Raw genomic sequence first — 21,071 nt, forward strand, 5'->3', positions numbered from 1 at the left:
CCAGCAGTAGCTTTGTTCACCACACATGGTCCACAGCCTATGTTTATTAATCTACCATTAGCTTTGTACCATATACCATTGATAACCTGTAGGGGTGTCACTGTATGGTCATAGATCTAGAACTCCAGTGATCCTCTAGGTAGTGAAATATGGTATGTTTTAGGAAGGATGTTGCTCAGTAAATTTTACACAAGGCACTTGCAGTTACCAAAAACCAAACCAGTGATGTACTTTCAATAACGATCCAACTAAACACTCCTGACCTGCCATGCACCATTACCTAATGTCATCTCGACTCTACCATATACATTTCAATTGTTAAAATTTTTGTGAGGTCTCTTTTATATTTGAGCAAAAGCAATATGTTTTTCACAGAAATTAAGTGTAAGAAATGAACCATAAAATAATTTTTCTTATTAATATCATTTCAATGTGTGTTTTTATGATTGTAATATTTCCTGAAGTAAAAATGTTGTAATATTTCCTGAAGTAAAATGTTTATGGTCAAATCCTTAAAGCATCCTTTTAACTCTTATCAATACCTTGTGAATCTTCATATTTTTGCATTAATACATCACAGCTATCTTGCAATTCCTTTTGTAAAGAGATTGTCCGATTAAAGCATGTACAGGATACCTTAATATTTCAGGTCTCCTAATGTATTGAAGATGAAAGTTGATGTATTATTTACCGAGAAACAAACAGCTATTGTCCATAATACAATGTAGCTGTCATTGACCTGTTTTATCTATGATTTCGAATGATATTGGTCTTGAAAGACCAGACAATACAAGAGTTTATGGGACCTCATCGGTTGAGTAGACTCCTGAGAATAAAAGAGTTTATAGGATCTTGATCCTGAAGGTTATTCACCGCTATAATGCTATATATGGTTAATTAACATAAGGAAAATACACCACAGGGTAATTATATATTGAACAGCATAATGACAAATTCATATCTGACTCCACTGGGGTTTAATTACGAATTGATGATGAATGGAAAAATAAACTTCATTACTGTGAAAACATGTCTGTTGTCTGCAAAATACCTTTACTGTACTATAATCAGATGAAGTTAATCATTTCATTGCGTTGGAGTTATAAGAAATACGGATAAAAATCTTGAAATTTCTGCATAAGTTTTGATTATTGATTAAAGACAGCATAAAATTGATGTTCACGGTTTCTTCATTTCAAGTTTTACACTGTTTTAAAAGAAACTTGTAGGATTTGGCATCCAAAATCAATCATAATGTGTGGTCCAAAAATTTACCCGAATAAAATTACTGGTCGTAAAAATTTGATTTTTTTAACCAATGGTAGTGGGTTGTTATCTGGTGAAGAAAGTAGCGTATGCTTCGCTGGCAAACACTGAAAGAGATTGAAAGGAATGCTGTATACGTCACCTGCATATTTCAGGATTAGTGGAATGTCTCGTTGGACTTGGCACACCAGCTGGCTAACTCTATACATTCATAAGATAGTGTTCAGTACATTATGTTCATCAGCTGGTGAAGTCATATAGGGGCCGGGATCAGAGCTTTGGGTTGTCTTTAGTCATGAAGGCTGTGCTGCAAGTTCATATATAAAATGTCTTCAGTCATTAGCATGTGTCTAGTGATAAAAGGTTGTTTATAGTCATATGTCTAGGGAAGGTTCATATCTAATGACAAAGGCGTTTTAGTCAAGGCATTAGTGATGAGTTGTGTCTATTACAAGTGTTTTAGTCTCTCTCTTCAATGAAGGACAGTGTTGTCTCTTAAGTCACAAGGCTTAGTCACATCTGGTGATCTCAATCTTGGACAGGTCATGTGTCTATAGTGACAAAGGCTTTAGTCACATGTCTGGTAAAGGTCATCTCTTTAGTGACGAACGCTTTTAGTCACATGTCTGGTAAAGGTCAGTGTGTGTATCTATTGTGACAACACCTTTAGTGGTATATTTATTACATTGTGAATGCTTGAATATCAATGGGTACCTATCAGTGGTTCAATGTAGGTCATCGATAGAACATGAATTAACACTGCTATTCATTATTGACCTTGTCTGTAGGTCTTTGTAGGAAATCTTTAGACTGTGTTTAATTGAATTGATATATAGGCCTCCTTAATGAGTCTGCTGAAGGTCAAGGCCATCATTTCTATAAATAGAATATTAGTTTCTTTACAAGTTGAGTTTACTCAGACCTACTAAATACTGTACAATGGTTTTTTTTTAGAAAAAATATGTCATAAATTGTAAGCTTTTTTGTCTGTTTTATAATCTGTCTTCTAATTCTTGGCATTTTAAGGTCAGAGCAGAGGCATATCATGCATGCTTTAGAAATATTTTCTGATTGCTCTTTTTGCCATATTTCCTAAAAACCCTGCATCCTTTATAACATCCCTTTCTTTATTTTTACAGGGAAATGCCACGTTACACTTGTATCCTCATTTTGAACCGCTACGACAGATTGAAGGTATGTTAATTTATTAAAACTTAAGTCTTACATGAGTTATATAACTAAACCCAATTACACCAGAGGTTTGTATTAAACATGTGCCAACGTTGACTTGAAACAATAGTTAAAAGGGACACTGCTTGTAACTTTTAGATTTAAGATATATAACCATCTAAATTACCCTATTTGTTGATAAATGTCTAAAACTTAAAGAAACACGTGATGACTTTCGTGAAAATTGGAGAATTTCTTCTTTTTTTTTTGTCAGATTGTCGTAGTCGAATGACCAAAATATACGTCATTTCCAACCCAATTAAACAAAATTTTTTTACATTATTCAAGAGAAAATGGTTTTGGTTTTTGAATTTTTACCCAATAAACGAAATACCCTATTAAGCGTTACCTGATGAAGTGGAATGTACTGTATATAAAACAGGTTTGAGTTAGAAAAAAACTTCCTGGAGTCATGTAGAATGCATAAATGTATTCTCCTTTAGATGTCTAAAACAAGTTCATTCTGACAACACACAAAACAAATTATAGTTTACAATCATTTTGTGGCAGAACGGTTTGAAGTGACAGACTGAGATGTTGTATATTGTATTTGTACATGCATGTACCTGTGATAGTTATTCATACAAGGAAGAAGGAAAGTCTGTCAAACATTTGTAGGTGTTATATTTTATCACTGTAGTCAGCAGTTTGAGTGTCTGCTTTGAATTTGCTTTGGTAAACGTCATCTTCAGTTAAATCAATTTTCATTGAAACTCCTGCCTCAGGTGTGATGAATGCTTATGTCATTAAGTATTTGAATGATGAAGTGAATTGGCTGCCTGAAATAAAAAGTTTTCATGGAAAGAAGGAAGTATGTGATTACAGCATCAGTTTTGTGATGCAAGTGATGATGTGGCAGTTTTCGTGATGGAGGTTGTAGGAAATGCAGTATGTGATGAGATTGTATGAAATACAGTATGTAAAAACAACTGCTTTTGTACTGGAGTTTGTTGGAAATACAGTATGTGATGACATCATCATTTTTTGTGATGGAGAAAAGATATGACAGCTTCACTATGTGATGACATCATCAGTTTTTGTGATGGAGACAGAAGATTGCATCTGAGCTGGCAGCTCATCATTGGGTAGCCTTGGAAATGAGACACAAGCTGCCTGATGAAGAGCTGTCCTGCTCTTTTGCTCTTTCAACCAAGTTAATGACATTTTAGAGGACATAAATTGTTGCTTGAACTCCGGAGAACTTGCACTATGCTGTGGTTCATCATTGGCAACACTGAAATTTCTTGAATATTTCACATATGTATGTGTATTTCCTAAAGGTTAGTTGAATACAACTGTGTTCAGAAGAGGAACAACTTACTCCAGTATAATAATGTTAGATTTGGGAAGTTGTTTATCATCAATGTTTCCACAGTTTCTTGTGCTGAAGTTTCCTCATTCATATTTTCCCTAATTCTAGACCCTTTAGAACAATCAGAATGATGAGACCCTGGAAATTCTAGTGAGGGACTGAAGCAAACAGCACCAATAGCATTGGTAATAAATTTGAACATTGATAATACAGGCTAATTTACCGAGGGCTTTTTTCGAGCCGTTAATTGGGCCCCATTCCCAATTGGAATTATTTCATTTTAAAGCCAAGTTCACCAATTTTCTTCCCGAAAAGAGACAAAAAGACCCCATCCCAAACCAGTTTGAAAAAGCCCTGTAATAATTGGATCATTTAAAGACCATTTTTCAGGTCAGACCTGGATAAATCTCTGTAAACTTGCGTTGAAATATTGCAGAAAACTTTGTGTGTACTTGTTTGAACTCTTTATGGTACAGGGGGTGCTTATGACGCTGCGGCACAGTGTTTGATAAGATATATCAGTTGCTTGACTCTATAAGTAACACTTAAAAGTTGTTATGTGTGTCAAGTGTTTTAGTGACCCCGAATCTGTGACATTTGAGCACAGTTATGTATGCTATGTAGTATACCTATTAGATCATCAAGCTGGCAAAAAGCATACAAAACCAATGGCGTTATTGTTAGTTTCCCTTGGCAAAATGATTCAAAGATTTCTTTCCATTGCCTTTTCCCCTCTGTCCATGAACTATTTAGATCGTCTTGTGATGGTATATATGTAATTAGCCAGTCCCTTAAAAGTGATTATGGGTGATGTGAAGATAGAAATATTTATATATCTTACTGAGCACAAGTGACTGGTGTGACAAACTCACTGTAAAAATTCTACATGCGTAATGAATGAAAAATTGTCTGAACTTCAGACAAAAAAAATTGTTTCTATAGATTTATCATTGGATCAGAGGTATTCAGAATAGTACTTCGAGATTGAATGATTGGCAATAAGAGAATAACACACTAATGCTTGTGAAGTTAGAAATTTCTTAGGTCTAACTCCCGACAGGAAACTTAGTCTTTTTATGCCTCCGCCATGAAATTGGGAAAGGGGGGGCATATTGTGTTACTCATGTTTGTCCTATCCTGTACCGTCCCCATACCATCCCTACACAAATGTAAAAAGCTAATCTTAGGAACTGCTGATGCGATTCTCACCAAACTGTGTTTCATTGTGTCGAATTGGCAGCGGGGGCATTTTTGTAAACTCCTATATATTCATTACAGTTAAATTCAATCAAACTTGAAGATAATAAGTATGTTATGTAATCATTGTAATACACACAGCTTTAGGAAGTCTGGGTCCAGCTTTTTGTTTACTAATGGACTATTCTGTGATTCATTGTTGTTTGATCTATATACATAATACCTTGGAGCACTTGTCTGAATCACCAGGACTACATTTCACCTTGCTCCAATTACCTGCCAGTAGTACCACCCTACAACGGCTAACCAAGACATAGGCATCTAATGGGTGATTTGTAGGTGTATTGACGGAGGTGTAAACCTAGGACACATCCTACAGCTACCAGGTAGATTTATTGTAAGTACATACAGGTATTATCCTTATTGGAGGTCAGTAGTACAATGTACTAACCTTGGAATATAGATAAACCAGTGTGCATAGGCTAAGTACAAGTGTACTGGCAAATTGAATTTACGATACTTTGTGGATTAAATTTTTTTGAATGTTTATTTTATATTAACTCAACCAGTTGCTTATCATTAAGACGAAAAAAAAAGTCATAATTTGCTTTTGTAACGATTGGTAGATTCCAAATATGAAGTTGCCACATTGCAGTAAAGGCAATATTCCAGTTTCTTATCGAGTTGTCTATCTTGGCTGAAAATCTCCTACTGATTGCATACTTTTAAGTTGTCATTCATTGCCTCGTTTAGTGACATATTAGATTTGTCTTCATTTATTGTTCTTTCTCTTGATGGAAGAGAAATGATTTCTTGCTTTTGGTTCTTATTGATAGAAATTTCTTCTTGATGGATAGAAAATTATCTCCTCATAGTTTTGAATTAATTAATGAAAAATGGAGAGATATGCTCTTCTTGTCTTTTCTTTTCCTTGTGGTTAAGGGTGATCTGCTCTAGGTGTTTCTTAGTGATGGATTTTGTCCTGTTGATGATGTCTTGATTTGTTCCCATAGTTCTTCCTTTGGTCAGCTATCTCTTATATCTAATGAGAGCTGCCAAATGAAGGGCTGTGGTAACATATTGTATCGACATAAGAAAACGGAAGTTCAGCTTGGTACTGTGACAAACACAAGACAATACTTGGAGCGTTGGAGCTGTAAACCTGTTACTGGCCTTCAGGTCTCACCCTTACTATTCTGACTGTTCAAAATTACCAAATATATAGTATTGAATCTCAGCTTTAATTAATAGATTTGTACCGGTCTCCTAAAATCAGGGCATATATACGATAGTTGGGGAAATCATATGAAATCATGTTATTCAGCACATTGTTGAATCAATAGTAACGGAGCGTCAAGCTAGGCACAAACAACTTCACACTAGAATTGGAAATGATATCACAATTAAAAAAAAAATCTTTACAATTGTACAATTTCAAAGCCGTAACGCTGATGTAGAAAACTGTACCCTTTGCCTTTGGGAATTATGTAGCTCAATATGTCTGGGTATATTCTGAACATATAAACTATTATGTAGTCTTGTTATGCATGCTTGTGACACATACATTTTGTAGATTGATGTAATAAGATAAATTGTGGGGTTTACATTCCAGACTGGGTATGTCTTGACTGACATTTAACAAGAAATTTCAATTTGTTTCTTAGAAACTGATGGATACATGACTGCACAAGTAAAATGACAATTTTCAGGTGCTTATATACTAATAAGTGATTAAATGTGTGACATTTTGATTTGTGATAAATCTTCAAGATATATCTAGAGTATCCAAGGTAACCAAGTATAATCTGTATAGAATTTTACTGTCGGAACTGAACTTTTCCATCAACTTAAAACAGATTGATCTTCCAGTTGACAAGTTAACCTAATCTATGTAGGATTTGTTAATGTGTGAAGAAATGTTGAGTCGTTAACAAGAAATCCATTCTTGATGAGTTTCACAGAAAAAGATGATGTTGTTTATTGTATTCAAGTTTTTGCTTGGTACAGGTGTCACTGATTACTTGACAACGGAGATTTCTACATCCAAGCAGAAGAGGTTTAGTCTGGTAACATTCGTAGACACGCCTGGCTTGGTGGATGGAGATATGAAGTATCCTTTTGATGTGAACCAGTCCATTCTATGGCTAGGTATACAATACTGCCATCTCACACTTTCATTTCCAAACAACCTTACAACTATTGATTTATTTCATCACATACTTTATCATGTATCATGTCCCACTACTCATACAGATATCATGTCCAACTACTCATACAGATATCATGTCCCACTACTCATACAGATATCATGTCCCACTACTCATACAGATATCATGTCCCACTACTCAAACATATACCATGTCCAACTACTCATACAGATATCATGTCCAACTACTCATACAGATATCATGTCCCACTACTCATACAGATATCATGTCCAACTACTCATACATATATCATGTCCCACTACTCATACATATATCATGTCCCACTACTCATACAGATATCATGTCCCAGTACTCATACAGATATCATGTCCCACTACTCAAACAGATACCATGTCCCACTACTCATACAGATATCATGTCCCACTACTCATACAGATATCATGTCCCACTACTCATACAGATATCATGTCCCACTACTGGTACATATATCATGTCCCACTACTCATACAGATATCATGTCCCACTACTCATACAGATATCATGTCCCACTACTCATACATATATCATGTCCCACTACTCATACAGATATCATGTTCCACTACTCATACAGATATCATGTTCCACTACTCATACAGATATCATGTCCCACTACTCATACAGATATCATGTTCCACTACTCATACAGATATCATGTTCCACTACTCATACAGATACCATGTCCCACTACTCATACAGATATGTCCCACTACTCATACAGATATCATGTCCCACTACTCATACAGATATCATGTCCCACTACTCATACAGGTATCATGTCCCAATGCTCATACAGATATCATGTCCCACTACTCATACATATACCATGTCCCACTACTCATACAGATATCATGTCCCACTACTCGTACAGATATCATGTCCCAATGCTCATACAGATATCATGTCCCACTACTTATACAGATATCATGTCCCACTACTCATACATATACCATGTCCCACTACTCATACAGATATGTCCCACTACTCATACAGATATCATGTTCCATTGTCTTTGATCTCAAGTTCAATTGTTAGATAATGAGAGATTACAGGTTATCTTAACAAGAATATTTTCCAGTTGTTTTACATAATATTTGTGACATGGACATAAAGCAAAGTAGAGCAGTTGTGTGCAAAAAAATTAACAATTTATCATTCTTATCCATGTACTATTTACTGCAACTCATCAATTTATTTTGAAATCTGATTGTCATGCTGCAGAGCAGTTTCCTTATTGCAAGTTTTTCTGATTTCACCCACAGGAGATTTGGCAGATCTGATCTTTGTCTTCTTTGATCCTATTGGGCAAGCTTTATGCAAGCGAACTTTGAACTTGGTGGAAGAATTAAGTCACAAACATGCTGACAGAATGAGGTTTTACCTTAGTAAGGCAGACGAGGCAGGACATGAGAGTGACAGACAGGTATGTCTATAATAGATTGGTAACATTGATCTGAATTATTGCAGAAACATTTTTCACACAGAAAGTATGATGTGAACTAATATTTTGAAGGTCATATGTGTTAGTCTGAAGGATACATAATGTAATGAAAGTCACTCGTTAGTATAAAGGTCATCTGGTGGTCTGGAGGTCACATGAGGGTCATCTGTTAGCTCACCTAGTTGGAAGGAGCTTAAGCCCTGAGACAGTGTCCTTCAACTTTTCCTTTAAATCTCTACTAGTCATAAAGAACACAATAAATTTTGACCAAATTTGGTCAGAAGCATTTTTTGGGCAAGGATAACAAAGTACAAGAAAAAGGGATGCTATGTGGGAAATACAGCAAATTATTTCTCAAATTCTTTTGTAAGAGAGGCCTTAGGAAAGGGATTGCCTAATAAAGGAAATATGGCAAATTATTTAAAATTCTTGTTCCTGTGTATAAAAACAGACTTGTCAATATGAAAGTCACAGATAAAACACCTTTTTCAATATGACATTTTCAGTTTTGTCAGTCAGTTGAATGTGAAGACAGTGATCGGTTGGTAGCCTCACCCTAGTCCCAGTTCACTATTTACTTTCAAATACGTTGCTGCTAAACAGGCCACTGGCCTGTAGCTGTTGGCAGTGATTAATGGCTGCAATGCAGTAACTGTTGAATAAACAAGATTTGATCAATTATTCAAAATTTGCATTATACACAGTATTAGTCATCTAGTGATAACATAATGTTCTACTGATCCAGTCAAGCTCCATGCTTAACTGAAAAATTGTTAGAGTATTAGTTTGAACAAGGAATGAATGGGAAATTACTTTAAATTGGTGCTTTTAGGCTCATCTGACCCAAAGTGTCAGGATGACCTTTTTAATAGCCACTGGTCTTGGCCAAGTGTTGTTGGTTTTTAGTTTGGTCTGAAATCCAAGATGGCTGCAATACATGGCTGCCAGTTGGAAAAACATTTCAAACTTCCACAAAATCCACCACTTGGTTTCAACTCCAACTTCTCTGAAATGATTCTGAGATGGTTCCGATCACTCCAACTTCTCTGAAATGATTCTGAGATGGTTCCGATCACTCCAACTTCTCTGAAATGATTCTGAGATGGTTCCGATCACTCCAACTTCTCTGAAATTATTCTGAGATGGTTCCAATCAAGTTTTGCTATTTTTCGGTTGCTCAGTAATCTTAGATGGCCACCCTGGCTAACATGGTATTGCACAATCCTAATTGTTGTCAGTACCACTATACTGCAACTAAGTATGTATATTACAATATAACTAGGGTCTGTTAAAGTCAGGTGACCATTAAGGCCCAAGGGCCTCTGTAAGACTATTTCTGTTAAGATTGTTCTTTTCCATGCATAATGATGTGTAGTATAAGGGCACTTAAATATGTGGATCTAGGTGGTTGGGTGAGTGGTATATTACTGGCCAAGTATGGCCATCCCAATGCCTCCTACACACCCTAATCATTACAAATAAACTATCTCGAGTATTGATCTGGGCTGGTCTAAGTGAATTAGGTGGGTGGATAATGAAGGACTACTCTACACAGGAAGTGATGTATTTGCAGGAAATTATTTCTTGTACTTGGTATTTTTTTATTTGTAGAAAAAAATTAACAAGGCTGCTATGTAAAACATCATCCGCTTTCTGGTAGAATTCTAGACGGGGAAAAGGTCTTTTTGCATAGCTAAACATATGTCTGAATTGATGTAATGTTCTGATCACTTTGCTGGGCAATACTTAATGAAACAGATAAACTTAATTTCATAAAAAGTTCTCTGGTTTAATAATAAACTGTCTGTTGGACCATGATTTGTGCCGTTCCTTCTGAGAATATAAATCATATTTGGGATAGATAGTAAGCAAGAGGATACCAAAATTGTAAAGTGGATAGATTTAAACATTTTGAGAGAAACAAAAGGTTAAGGACATATCTTCCAACAAGGGTCGAGAACCCCTGCCGAGTTTATTAAAAAGTCTTACTGAAAGAAAATTTGATTGGTACAATTGCTCTGTTGTGTAATGCATACCATGCAAGTATAATGAAGTACTGTAAAATCATAAATTTTTAGGTTTTTTTCATGGATACATTTGATGCACAAATTAAAATATCCACAAGTTATTAAAAAGTTTTAAGTACATACATGGAGATATTCTTTATCCAAATTGATGTCCTCACAAAAAAGCATTTTTGGAGAAAACAACAAAATTTTAGCCCCATGAGAATGTATGATTTTATAGTATACTGAAGAATTTTGTCATGTTGTTGCATGAAAATGGCATCTCGTAATATTTGACAGTCGTAAAGAGAGCACATTTTTTTTTTTAATTGGTAAAATTTTACATATTTAAAAACAAATATTCTAGCCAGTTTATTAGTTTAACAGGTAAATTGTCATTAAGAATTGTTGTGATGCAAAATATTTCTAATGTCAGTCTTGGTATTTGATGCATATCATCGAAGCATTAAGTATTCTGTGATATAGTTTTATTGAGTAACAACAAAAGCCCATAGTCAAACCTGACAGTAGCCTTCCATGGGGAACCGTGTAACCTTATAATCAGAAACAGTTGTTTAACCATATGGCAATCTGATTTACTTCTGGCATGTACATTGATAGAACTGCAAGCTTGCAGACATTTTATATGCATTTAATTACATCATATGACTATCTTAACACATTCCAATCAATCAAAATATATTTTAGGAATTGTATCTGGAATTTATATAAGGAAAACATTTTTGGTGTCGGATGGATTTAGGGAACATGGAAATTCATTAAAAACTTCTGTAAAATTCAGTTTGTATTAAATACATTGTGTAGATTTATACTTCAAGTTATACTACCTGAATTGTAGTAGTCACGAAGTGATTTTTTAGCTGGCCTCTCAAAAAGAAGGGGGGCGGCTTATGTTGTCACCCAAGAGTCGGCACCAGTATTGGTTTCTCCTATATATGTTAAGTTTTTGGTGCAAGTGTTGAAAGGCATCAGTGAACTCATTGATAAGTGTACTAGGGTTTTAATATTTGGTTTGATAGTTGCTGTGGGATTAACTTCCTGGAGTTGGAATGATTATTATTTTTTTTTTAATATTTTGGACTTTGTACTTTTTTTGCGAAATCTAATATTAAGTTTTGGATTAAATGTCTACTTTACCTTTAAATATTGCAATATGTTTTGTGAAATATTGGTATATTACAATATAGATTCCAACTGGTAAATTTAACCCCTAGTTTTAGTGCGAGATATAGTGATATTTGATCTGAGGCAAGCTTTGTAACAATGACAGTACTCTTGTTTCTGTTTCTAGAGAGTGATGATGCAGATTGTCCAAGAACTGTGTAAGCGACCTGGATTAAACAGAACAGGATTTGACATGCCAACAATCTATGTACCGAACATGAACTCAAAGGTATGAACTTGTCTGTGTCACATAAAACTTCGTCTTTGGCTCACTCAAGATCTAGTTTAAACTTGAAATAATCTCTTTGTGAATAAGGTTTAACACTCGTGATATAACTGTATACTCGGGTACAGATGATCAGTATCTAGAACAAAATTTCTAAGTTTAAAGGAAATTATAATAAACAATTAGTGCATCAGCCACTACAAATACTAATTGATTCAGGTCGAGGTTGGAACGCGAACTGGGGAAAATCAAGGATTGTCAGAAACTAGAGTAACTTAGATTAGTATGGTGTTTGTCAATTGTCATGGGTCCATTTTCATTTTCATTTTCAACTTTTATGAAAGGGCAAAAGAGATTTTTCTAATGCTTGATAATAATTTTTGTAACAATAAAAGATAAAAAATTATGAATTTCATATTAAAGGGTTGATGTACGGAAAACTTATTTTTGATTGTCAGGTTTTATGAAACTTGATGGTATTCATCCTGAGAAATAGAATCTTCAACTTGATGAAAGGCTGATCCCATTCTCTTAGGTTTCTTGCACCCACCAAGTTAAATAATGGAATAAGACCTGCCTTAAACTATTAGCTGTTGTCATTTATCAGGTGACCAGAAGTCCCAAAAGTCTTTTTTTCCTTAAAAAGTTTGAATGTAATTAAGTTTTATTTGTGACGAATGTTCTCCTAGGCATTCATTTTCCGCAGGAGAAAATTCAACAATTCAAATTTCTGTAAAAATAAATTGGTGATAATCAAGTTAATGTGGTCCTCACTTGGAAGGAAGTCCAAAAGGATTAAAAGTTTCAGTTATAAATTTAAAGACTTTATAAAAAAAGATTTTGTCATGTTTAGATATAAATCAATTCAAAAGGAAAATTAAAAAAGCATCAATGTAATTTTACTTAATTTCATTTTCAGAAAAACAATGTATCCCTGTCCACACCTGAATAAAAAAACCTAACATTATTTGTTTCTGCTTAATTTGAAATTAATTTTTTTTAAATTAGTTGAATTCATAGAAAGCCGAAGAAGACATCAAATGATGTGAAATCGTTCCCATGGTCATTATTTGAGTGTTAAAAGGATGTGTTCAAAGCGTAGGATGCAAGTCAGCATTAAATGTGACCTGCAGACAAGATTATTGACATTTTATGATAATTACATTGTCTAGTATGGGTCTTGTCTGCAGTCAAAGGGAAATAACTTTCATCGTCAAGATATAAATGTTGAAAGAATAACTGCATTGTTTGCCTTCTGACATTAGCAGAGAAATAAAAGAAATTAGTACCAGGATAGTTCATTATCATGGTATTGTCATTTATAATATGGTTGGTTGCGTATTGTCTACATACAGTCAAAAGCAATCTTTTCTCGAAGGGTATTTTAAGATTGCAACCTAATAGTAATTATGAAATATATTTTTTCACTTCTGCAGGGGAGTCGCTGTGCTAACCAGATAGAGGAGGTGTGCAAAGACATAGAGAAGACCATTAATCAGACAATTCAGAATACCCTCAACAGTCTGGAGCGCGACTGTCATCAAATCGCCGACATGGTCACCACTAAACTTCAGGAGGACAGGTTAGTATGTTTTATGTAACTGATCGTTGTTTACACATGAAATATTATGGAACAGAGAAGCTTAACTCTTTCCGTACTCACGACGACTACAGACGTCACAAAAATGTGCTCTTGTATCCTTCATGACGACTACACACGTCACAATTAACATGCCTTCCATCCTTTGTGACGACTCAAATCGTCGTAAAACATCGCGAAAGATGTTGATATTACTTGCTGGTTTAGCATAGTCATACGAAGGAATTGACACGGAAATGATGTTTTTAAGAAATAAAAAGCAATGTAAATATTGTATTGATGGTATATTTTACGTACCAGAAGCATAATTCATTCGTTAAGATTGTCTATTTCAAAGAATTCCGCCGGTTCATGCCGAGCTGTTTACATAGCTACAAAATGGCGGCCTCAAATTTACTTTCGTTTTCTGCGAGATTGTTGAGGTGTTAAACACAATAAAACAATTAAAAACGATAATATATATATAATTGAGTAACGTTTATCATCAAAATAAGTAAGAAATACGTAAAATATTTTTACAAACCGAAAAAACGATGTTTTGGCTGCGTGATTTCTTGCACATGTGTGACACATGTGCCGATTAACATGTCATTTCCCGCGATTCTGCCTGGTGATTTCGCCGTATTTTAAAGGAAAAATTGGGTAAAAGAGTTTCCGTACTCAGTACTTGTTCCATATGATAAACTTCATTTAATATTAAGCATTATACAACAGTAAAAGATCAGTAAAAGATCGTTTTATCGACGTCTGATGTGATAGCCATATGCTCCAATACACAAAGGACCTACCCAGCATTCACTTCCGGTAGCGACCGCGAAATTTGAATGAGTACGTAAAGAGTTAAAAGATACCTAGCATACAAATTCAATGGCGAATTGAGTTTAAAGGTATTCTTAAGCCTCTTTATGAATTTTTTTAACATTGCATTAGCTGTTGCAAGGACATGAAATTCAAAATAACCAACTAAACACTATCTGTATTGATCATTAAAAAATCTCAGCACAAACATGTGTCTATCATTTTGGGAAAATTACAGTACTGTATATATCCTCCAATCCCATGTGTAAAAATCTTGTAATAAGTTTGGGGAGGACATATCTGTAAACCATGTTCTATTTTAAAGTTGATGATTTAGCACAAATTAAGCAGGACGCTTATTTGTGGATAAATACAGTAATATCTTATAAGAATTATTAGGAAAACATTACTGTTGTTTCTTAGATTGGGGAAACTAAGACACTTCATGGCTAGTATACGGCAAGATGCCTATTTTTGAATGCAGAAAAAGACAAAGCATTTACTTCTATTTGTATATTTATGTTTACAGCGTCAAAGCATCGGACAACTTAAGAGCACGGTTCCGGGGAGCTGCGTGTGGTTTCTGCGGACTAATCTTACCCATGTTGCTGTTGACCACCTTCCTGTTTAGTACCAGACGAGACTTTGTCAAGAAGATGCTCGGCAGTAATCTCTACGTTACCATTTATGGATACTTGGTATGTTAATAATAGAATCTTACATTGGTTTGTTCAGTGGACACGGATATCTTGACCCTCATGTAAGAGTTTGACTGGCCAGTATGAGGGTTACGGATTCCTGGCAAGCCAATCTCTTAAAAGAGGGTTGAGACATCTTTGTCCACATGATACTCGCATACTGTGCTTGAAATATTAACAAATTGTAAGGTGTGAATCTTTTCCATTGCGCCATCATGAAAATTTGTGTGTCGAAATTGATGGCATTATCAATTTCCGATGTAGTTACACTACATTAAATGATGTTACTCATAGTGAGTGTCAGGTGTGTCCTGTGCGAGATCAATTTTTCTCTTACCCTAGACAGGGATATCCGCAGTTTTACTGGGGTGAGACTTTCTTATCTCGCCCTAGGGAAAAGACAAGCTACACGTGCTCTTTGAACGTGCTCTTGTTCTCGATAGGGTGACGTTACTATGACCTGACCCGCAAGATTGAATGTTAAATATCAGTATTATTAACAAAAGAAATTAAAATAAGTATTAATTATCAGAGTTACCCGAGTGTTTGGTGTTCTTTTTGACAAGTTAATCGGAACAGTATTTTGTATGAAATCAACATTGTAAGGTGTAAAGCGTCTGCTGCAGCCTTATCACAACTGTCATCCGCCGTCCACATGTTGTTGTTTACGTACGTTTTGGATTTGGTTCACACTACGATTGGAAAACAGGGTAAGAGAAAAATAATCATTCACCCCTTTTTGGAATGAGATAGGGGGATCTCAACCCTCGGGGGAGATTGTTAAGTTCCTAAATACACGGCAAGCCTCGTGTTTGGAATTCAACAATCTCCCCCTCGGGTTGAGATCCCCCTATCTCACCCAAAAGGGGTGAAAGATTCTATTAATCTCACCCTAGGGAAAATACAAGCTACAAGCTAGTGCTCTTTGCACGTTCTTGACAATTGCATTTTGTCACGACAACAGTACAATGACGTCGCCTCGACAATTCAATCATGTCACGTCAACATTTCCTTGCATTGATGTAATGTCAATATTAGATACATAAGAGGGTTAACAGGGTAAGAGAAAAATAATCATTCACCTCCATGGAAGTGAGACAGGGGAATCTTAACCCTCGGGGTAAGATAATTAAGCTACCAAACACTCGGCAAGTCTTGTGTTTGGCAACTTAAGAATCTTCCCCTCGGGTTGAGATTCCCCTGTCTCGCCCCCTTGGGGTGAAAGATTCTATTAATCCCATCTCTAGCAACCATGGGATCACCTTATGAAGTTTATGAAAAAGAAAGAATGTATAGCATTAGTGCAGAATTAGACCTAGAGATCGAGAGAACTAGATGATACAGGGAAAAAGAAAGAAAAAATACCCAAGGCATTTTAATTACTTGTTCAGCAGTAAAATTTTCTTGTTTCTATTTCTGAGAAATTAGTGGATTTTCAGCTATGTTGATGTCCCAGGAGAAATTAGAATTTAGGTATTTTTTCATGACATCAAGCTTGCAATTAAAGTTGGTTCAATTACTATTAATTTAGACACTTGTTATAAACATCTGTTGTTAGGTCAAGATAATCAATTTTTTTAGCATTGATGCAAAAAAAGTATATTGTCAGTAGCTTTTTTCATCCTTCAACGAAAGATCTTCAGGTAAGAACCAGTATGGTATCAATGTTTCAGGATGAGCACATTTGTGATATTCTTTCATGCAGATTTGTTTAGATTTAATGATGTTTTAAAAATCATTTTATACAGAATATCACAACGATTTGATTCCTACAGGGTATACTGGTGTCAGTGTGGGAAGGTATACCTAAGGAGTACACGTCCTACGTCCTGTTTGGTATCCTAGGTGTCGCCCTCTTAATGCTGCTCATTGCTAAATTTGCCTCCCGCACGAAAACTACATTATCTCGGAAACAGAAAAGATCTCTCGGGGAAATAAAGGATCATGTCCTCACTACAGTCAAGGCAAAGAAAGTAAGTAACACAGAATCTAAACTACAGTACATGACTGATGATGTCAAAAGATCCTTTAGAATCATGTTTTACAGAGACACGTGTAATTTGTGTACCATTAATATTCTTTGTGATTCCGATCATGACAAATGATTTAAATGTCTGTATTTCCGTGATAAATAATTATAAATTTCTGTGTTTTTCATTTCAGCAAAACCTATATTCTGAATACCTTAAGCAAAGTGTGGCAGACCACGACCTTTGATGACCCAAAAATTACCTTTCACCTTCATAATTATCATCCGTCATGACTCTTCCATCCTGATCCAGTCCCAATGATGCACGGACAATTTTGGAGGAAGACACATCATTCACTTTCATTGGGACCAAATTCTCATATTTCATCTAAAAGAAAATCTAAATATTTATTTTGCTTAAGTTAGGATAATTAAACAATTAACTGTTTGATATATTTTGAGATGCAAAGTGCTAGAGTTCATCAACATTTTTTTACCTCAAACCAATTTTCTTTTTGTGTGTTAAATTATTTTGCTAGTCATGTGTGATGTTGTGCCATCTGTAAAATTGTGAAATTGACAACACAAATAATAGTAAGGAAAAAATCAACTGGTGCCATCTGTGAAATTGACAACACAAATAATAGTAAGGAAAAAATCAACTGGTGCCATCTGTGAAATTGACAACACAAATAATAGTAAGGAAAAAATCAAGTGGTATTTTAGATTCTGCTGAGGTTATATTATGATGGTTTTAGATAAAAGACGTTTTTCAAATCTTGTTGTCCTCCCAAAAAAATCATGAGAATCCAGTCATAGCAAGATAATACTAATAAATAAAATAAAAGCTGGAAAACATTGAATTTTGAATAAATATCTTAACACAAAATGTACAGAATGATATTTATATTTTTGTGTTGATTTGAAAATAAAACACAATAATTGTAATATTTTGGGGTGAACTATGAAAGACAAACTTAAAGATAAGTATTTTATTTTCTTTTTTTGTTTTTTGTTTTTTTTGTGATTTGAAAATTAAAAAAATAAATTGTATTAACTATGCTGTAAACCATGAATGGCACACTTATAATTGAATCTCATGTAGAAGTTGATGCATGCATTCAAATCTAGAGATTTTAGCTTTAATCATCATCAGATATTTTGGTGGTAGTATTGTAGAGTAGGAGGTGTGGGATATTTACATATTGAACCCAAATATTCTGTTCATCACAAGGATCAGTGACTTTTTTACGCAGAATGAAAAATGAAGATTAATAACTTTTATCAAATGGTTTCATGTCTAATAGAGCAATTTCCAGATTCTTTGTTTTTCTGACAGGCAAAAATTCATCTGAATCAAACAACGCATAGTAGCATCTTGATATTTGATGATAAAAATGTTCTGAATGCAAAAAAAAAAATCGAAGAATGTTAGGATTTGGTGGAGAAATCCAGTTTGCTAGGGTTAAGTTTTATGCTATTATGGCTACACAACTTTTTTTCATCCCATAAATACATTTTTGTGTGAGAACTGAATATTGGTAGATAATGGTGTACTATGCTGAAGAATGTATTAAAATATTTGGAGCATGTGCAATATTGTAAAAATCATCTTTCACATTTCATATTCATTCATATAAATCATAAGTATTCATTAAAAGTTCGTTGATATTTTCAAACTTTTATTTGTTGGTTCCTGTTGATATCTTGTTTGAAATTATTTGCCTTTAATCTATACAACGTTGCATCCAAATATATATTTTTTTAATCTATACAGAACTATTTTGAGAAAATGTAGGATACAATATGTCTCAAAAGTGAAGATTGTTGGAGAGAACTCATGCTTTATTACAGACTTCGTTGTGAAAAAATTGAATATGCAGTATAAGGTTCAAAAATTCAAAAGATCCTGACTACCTAGTAATAAAGAGAAACAATGCATAAAAATTAGTTGTTAAAACAATTAGCTTTCCTAAGTGGATACTTGCGACAAATTGATTTAGTTTTGCGACAAATTAATTTAGTTTTTGTTTAAAAAAAAGCCTTATGAGCGGACTCGTGATTTGCTTATAGTATTGAAATTTATTGAGAATGTATACAATCAGATATGACATGGAGACTTAAGGATATATATTACCTTAATACTGTGACATGGAGACTTAAGGATATATGCTACCATTTTTGTGACAATGACTTAAGGATATATGCTACCTTACATTAATTTGTCCAGAAGAGTTTGATATCAACAATCAATAGATGTTTTCATTTGTTTATTGTAAATCCATAACTAACACAAGAATGCAGACATTTATATCAAGGCTGTTATCCGGACCAATACTACAGTGAATCCTGATTTTAATGATATCCTGTAAATATTTTAACATCCATATCCACCAGAGCAATTACCTGCCTCACTGATACTGCTGACACTGACTTTAAGTGACGCGCTCATATTCAACACATTTACGTGGTTCCATGTCATACAGTGTCAATACTTATTTTGATGCAGTCAAGATTAAGCTGATTACCAAAGGTATTTTGATGCAAGTTTAAGCTCATTACTAGAATTTAACGAAGTAGTGTAACAAAGAATTGGCATACCAAGGATACTTTCCATAGAAAACAATAAAGAAACTAAAATTAACTGTCATAATTTAGGTTCAGGTTTTATGTACCATAATTGCTGAAATGGATGACTGCTTAAATATGTATGAATTAATGCTAAGATATGTATGAACTAATGCTTAAACATGTATGAGTTAAGACTAAAATATGTATGAATTACAGTTATTCGTTTTAGGCGGTGAAAGGTCATTTTATGTTGGGTAGCATTATCCTTGAGTCACAAATTTTATTCAATTTATGCATGACAAATGAGTGAGATGTATATGAGGATTATGTTTAATCTTACAAGAAGATATATATTTTATTAATACATTTTACTACAAGGCAGCTTCTGAGAATACCATAATCGTGTTCATGGATGATATTAATTTGATATGTCGCCAATAGTATTTGTGCAAAAGTTATAATTTTGAACATACTAGAAATGGCCTATGCATGTCTTCTAATGCGTGATATTGAAATGAAATTAGGAGAGAGAAAAAGATTTAAGTAATCAGACCATTACCTGTATGTGACAATCAAGTTGAATTTTAATTGATCAATGAGTTGTGGCATACTATAATTTAAATATCTATTGTTATCGGCCTTAACATGTAAAGGGAGATAATTCACTTTTTTGTTTCATTGTAAAAAATGTATCCATCAGCCCTGTCGTGGATTCTATCTTTCTGAACTTTTTGATTTAAATGAATCAAGCAGGATTGTACATTTTGAGTAAAATCAGGGCGAGAAAAACCCAGGTGCGATGGCCAGGGGGGGCCAGTAGGTTTGGTCTGTGGGTAAGTAAATATTACTGACTACTTAACCGATTGGCAAGTGCAAAATTTCACAATTTTTTTTATCTTTCCCCTAGAGTAATTGAAAATACTACTAATTCAGTTTAATTGGACCACTATGTTTCACCTTTGGGCAAGTACTTTTGAATTCTAACTTACCTGAAGGACCAGTGATGCTGAGATTTTTCTTCCTGCCCTGAAAATACTTCATATTCTGAAAAAGTTTTTTGAAATTGGATAATAAAAAAGAATATAGTAGCTTCATTCCAGAGATGGCAACTGATAAATACATAATGAAACAAAAACAAAATTGGGGGAAACGGACAAATAGGGTATTCCATGACCAGTAGATCTAAGTGTTGAGAGGTTCCTCACAGGAGCCTTGATCATAATATGGTCAACAGGAAGCGTGTTTGGCGGTACTTTAGTTTGTACGGGAAGTGTGTATGAAAGTAGTTTGTGTAGTCAAATGTACAGTGTTCACTCTAAAGGCAGCTTGATATAAACCAGCATCGAAATTAAATGAAATGCAACTGAA

At 34.4% G+C, this 21,071-nt stretch overlaps 1 protein-coding gene across 2 annotated transcripts in view; it reads left to right on the forward strand.

The window, feature by feature from the left end:
* The window catches only part of LOC117332864, a 58,874-nt gene extending 37,803 nt beyond the window's left edge, over positions 1-21,071 (forward strand). For both annotated transcript variants that reach the window (XM_033891922.1, XM_033891921.1), the window contains 8 exons: positions 2,406-2,460; positions 7,013-7,153; positions 8,472-8,632; positions 11,969-12,070; positions 13,504-13,649; positions 14,995-15,163; positions 16,939-17,136; positions 17,327-21,071. In XM_033891922.1, the coding sequence (XP_033747813.1) occupies positions 2,406-2,460; positions 7,013-7,153; positions 8,472-8,632; positions 11,969-12,070; positions 13,504-13,649; positions 14,995-15,163; positions 16,939-17,136; positions 17,327-17,380 (1,026 nt within the window). In that variant the 3' untranslated portion in view covers positions 17,381-21,071. The remainder of the gene's footprint in view (positions 1-2,405; positions 2,461-7,012; positions 7,154-8,471; positions 8,633-11,968; positions 12,071-13,503; positions 13,650-14,994; positions 15,164-16,938; positions 17,137-17,326) is intronic.

The sequence above is a fragment of the Pecten maximus genome, chromosome 8 (genome assembly GCF_902652985.1).
Source record: "Pecten maximus chromosome 8, xPecMax1.1, whole genome shotgun sequence".
NCBI classification, from domain to species: Eukaryota; Metazoa; Mollusca; class Bivalvia; order Pectinida; family Pectinidae; genus Pecten; species Pecten maximus.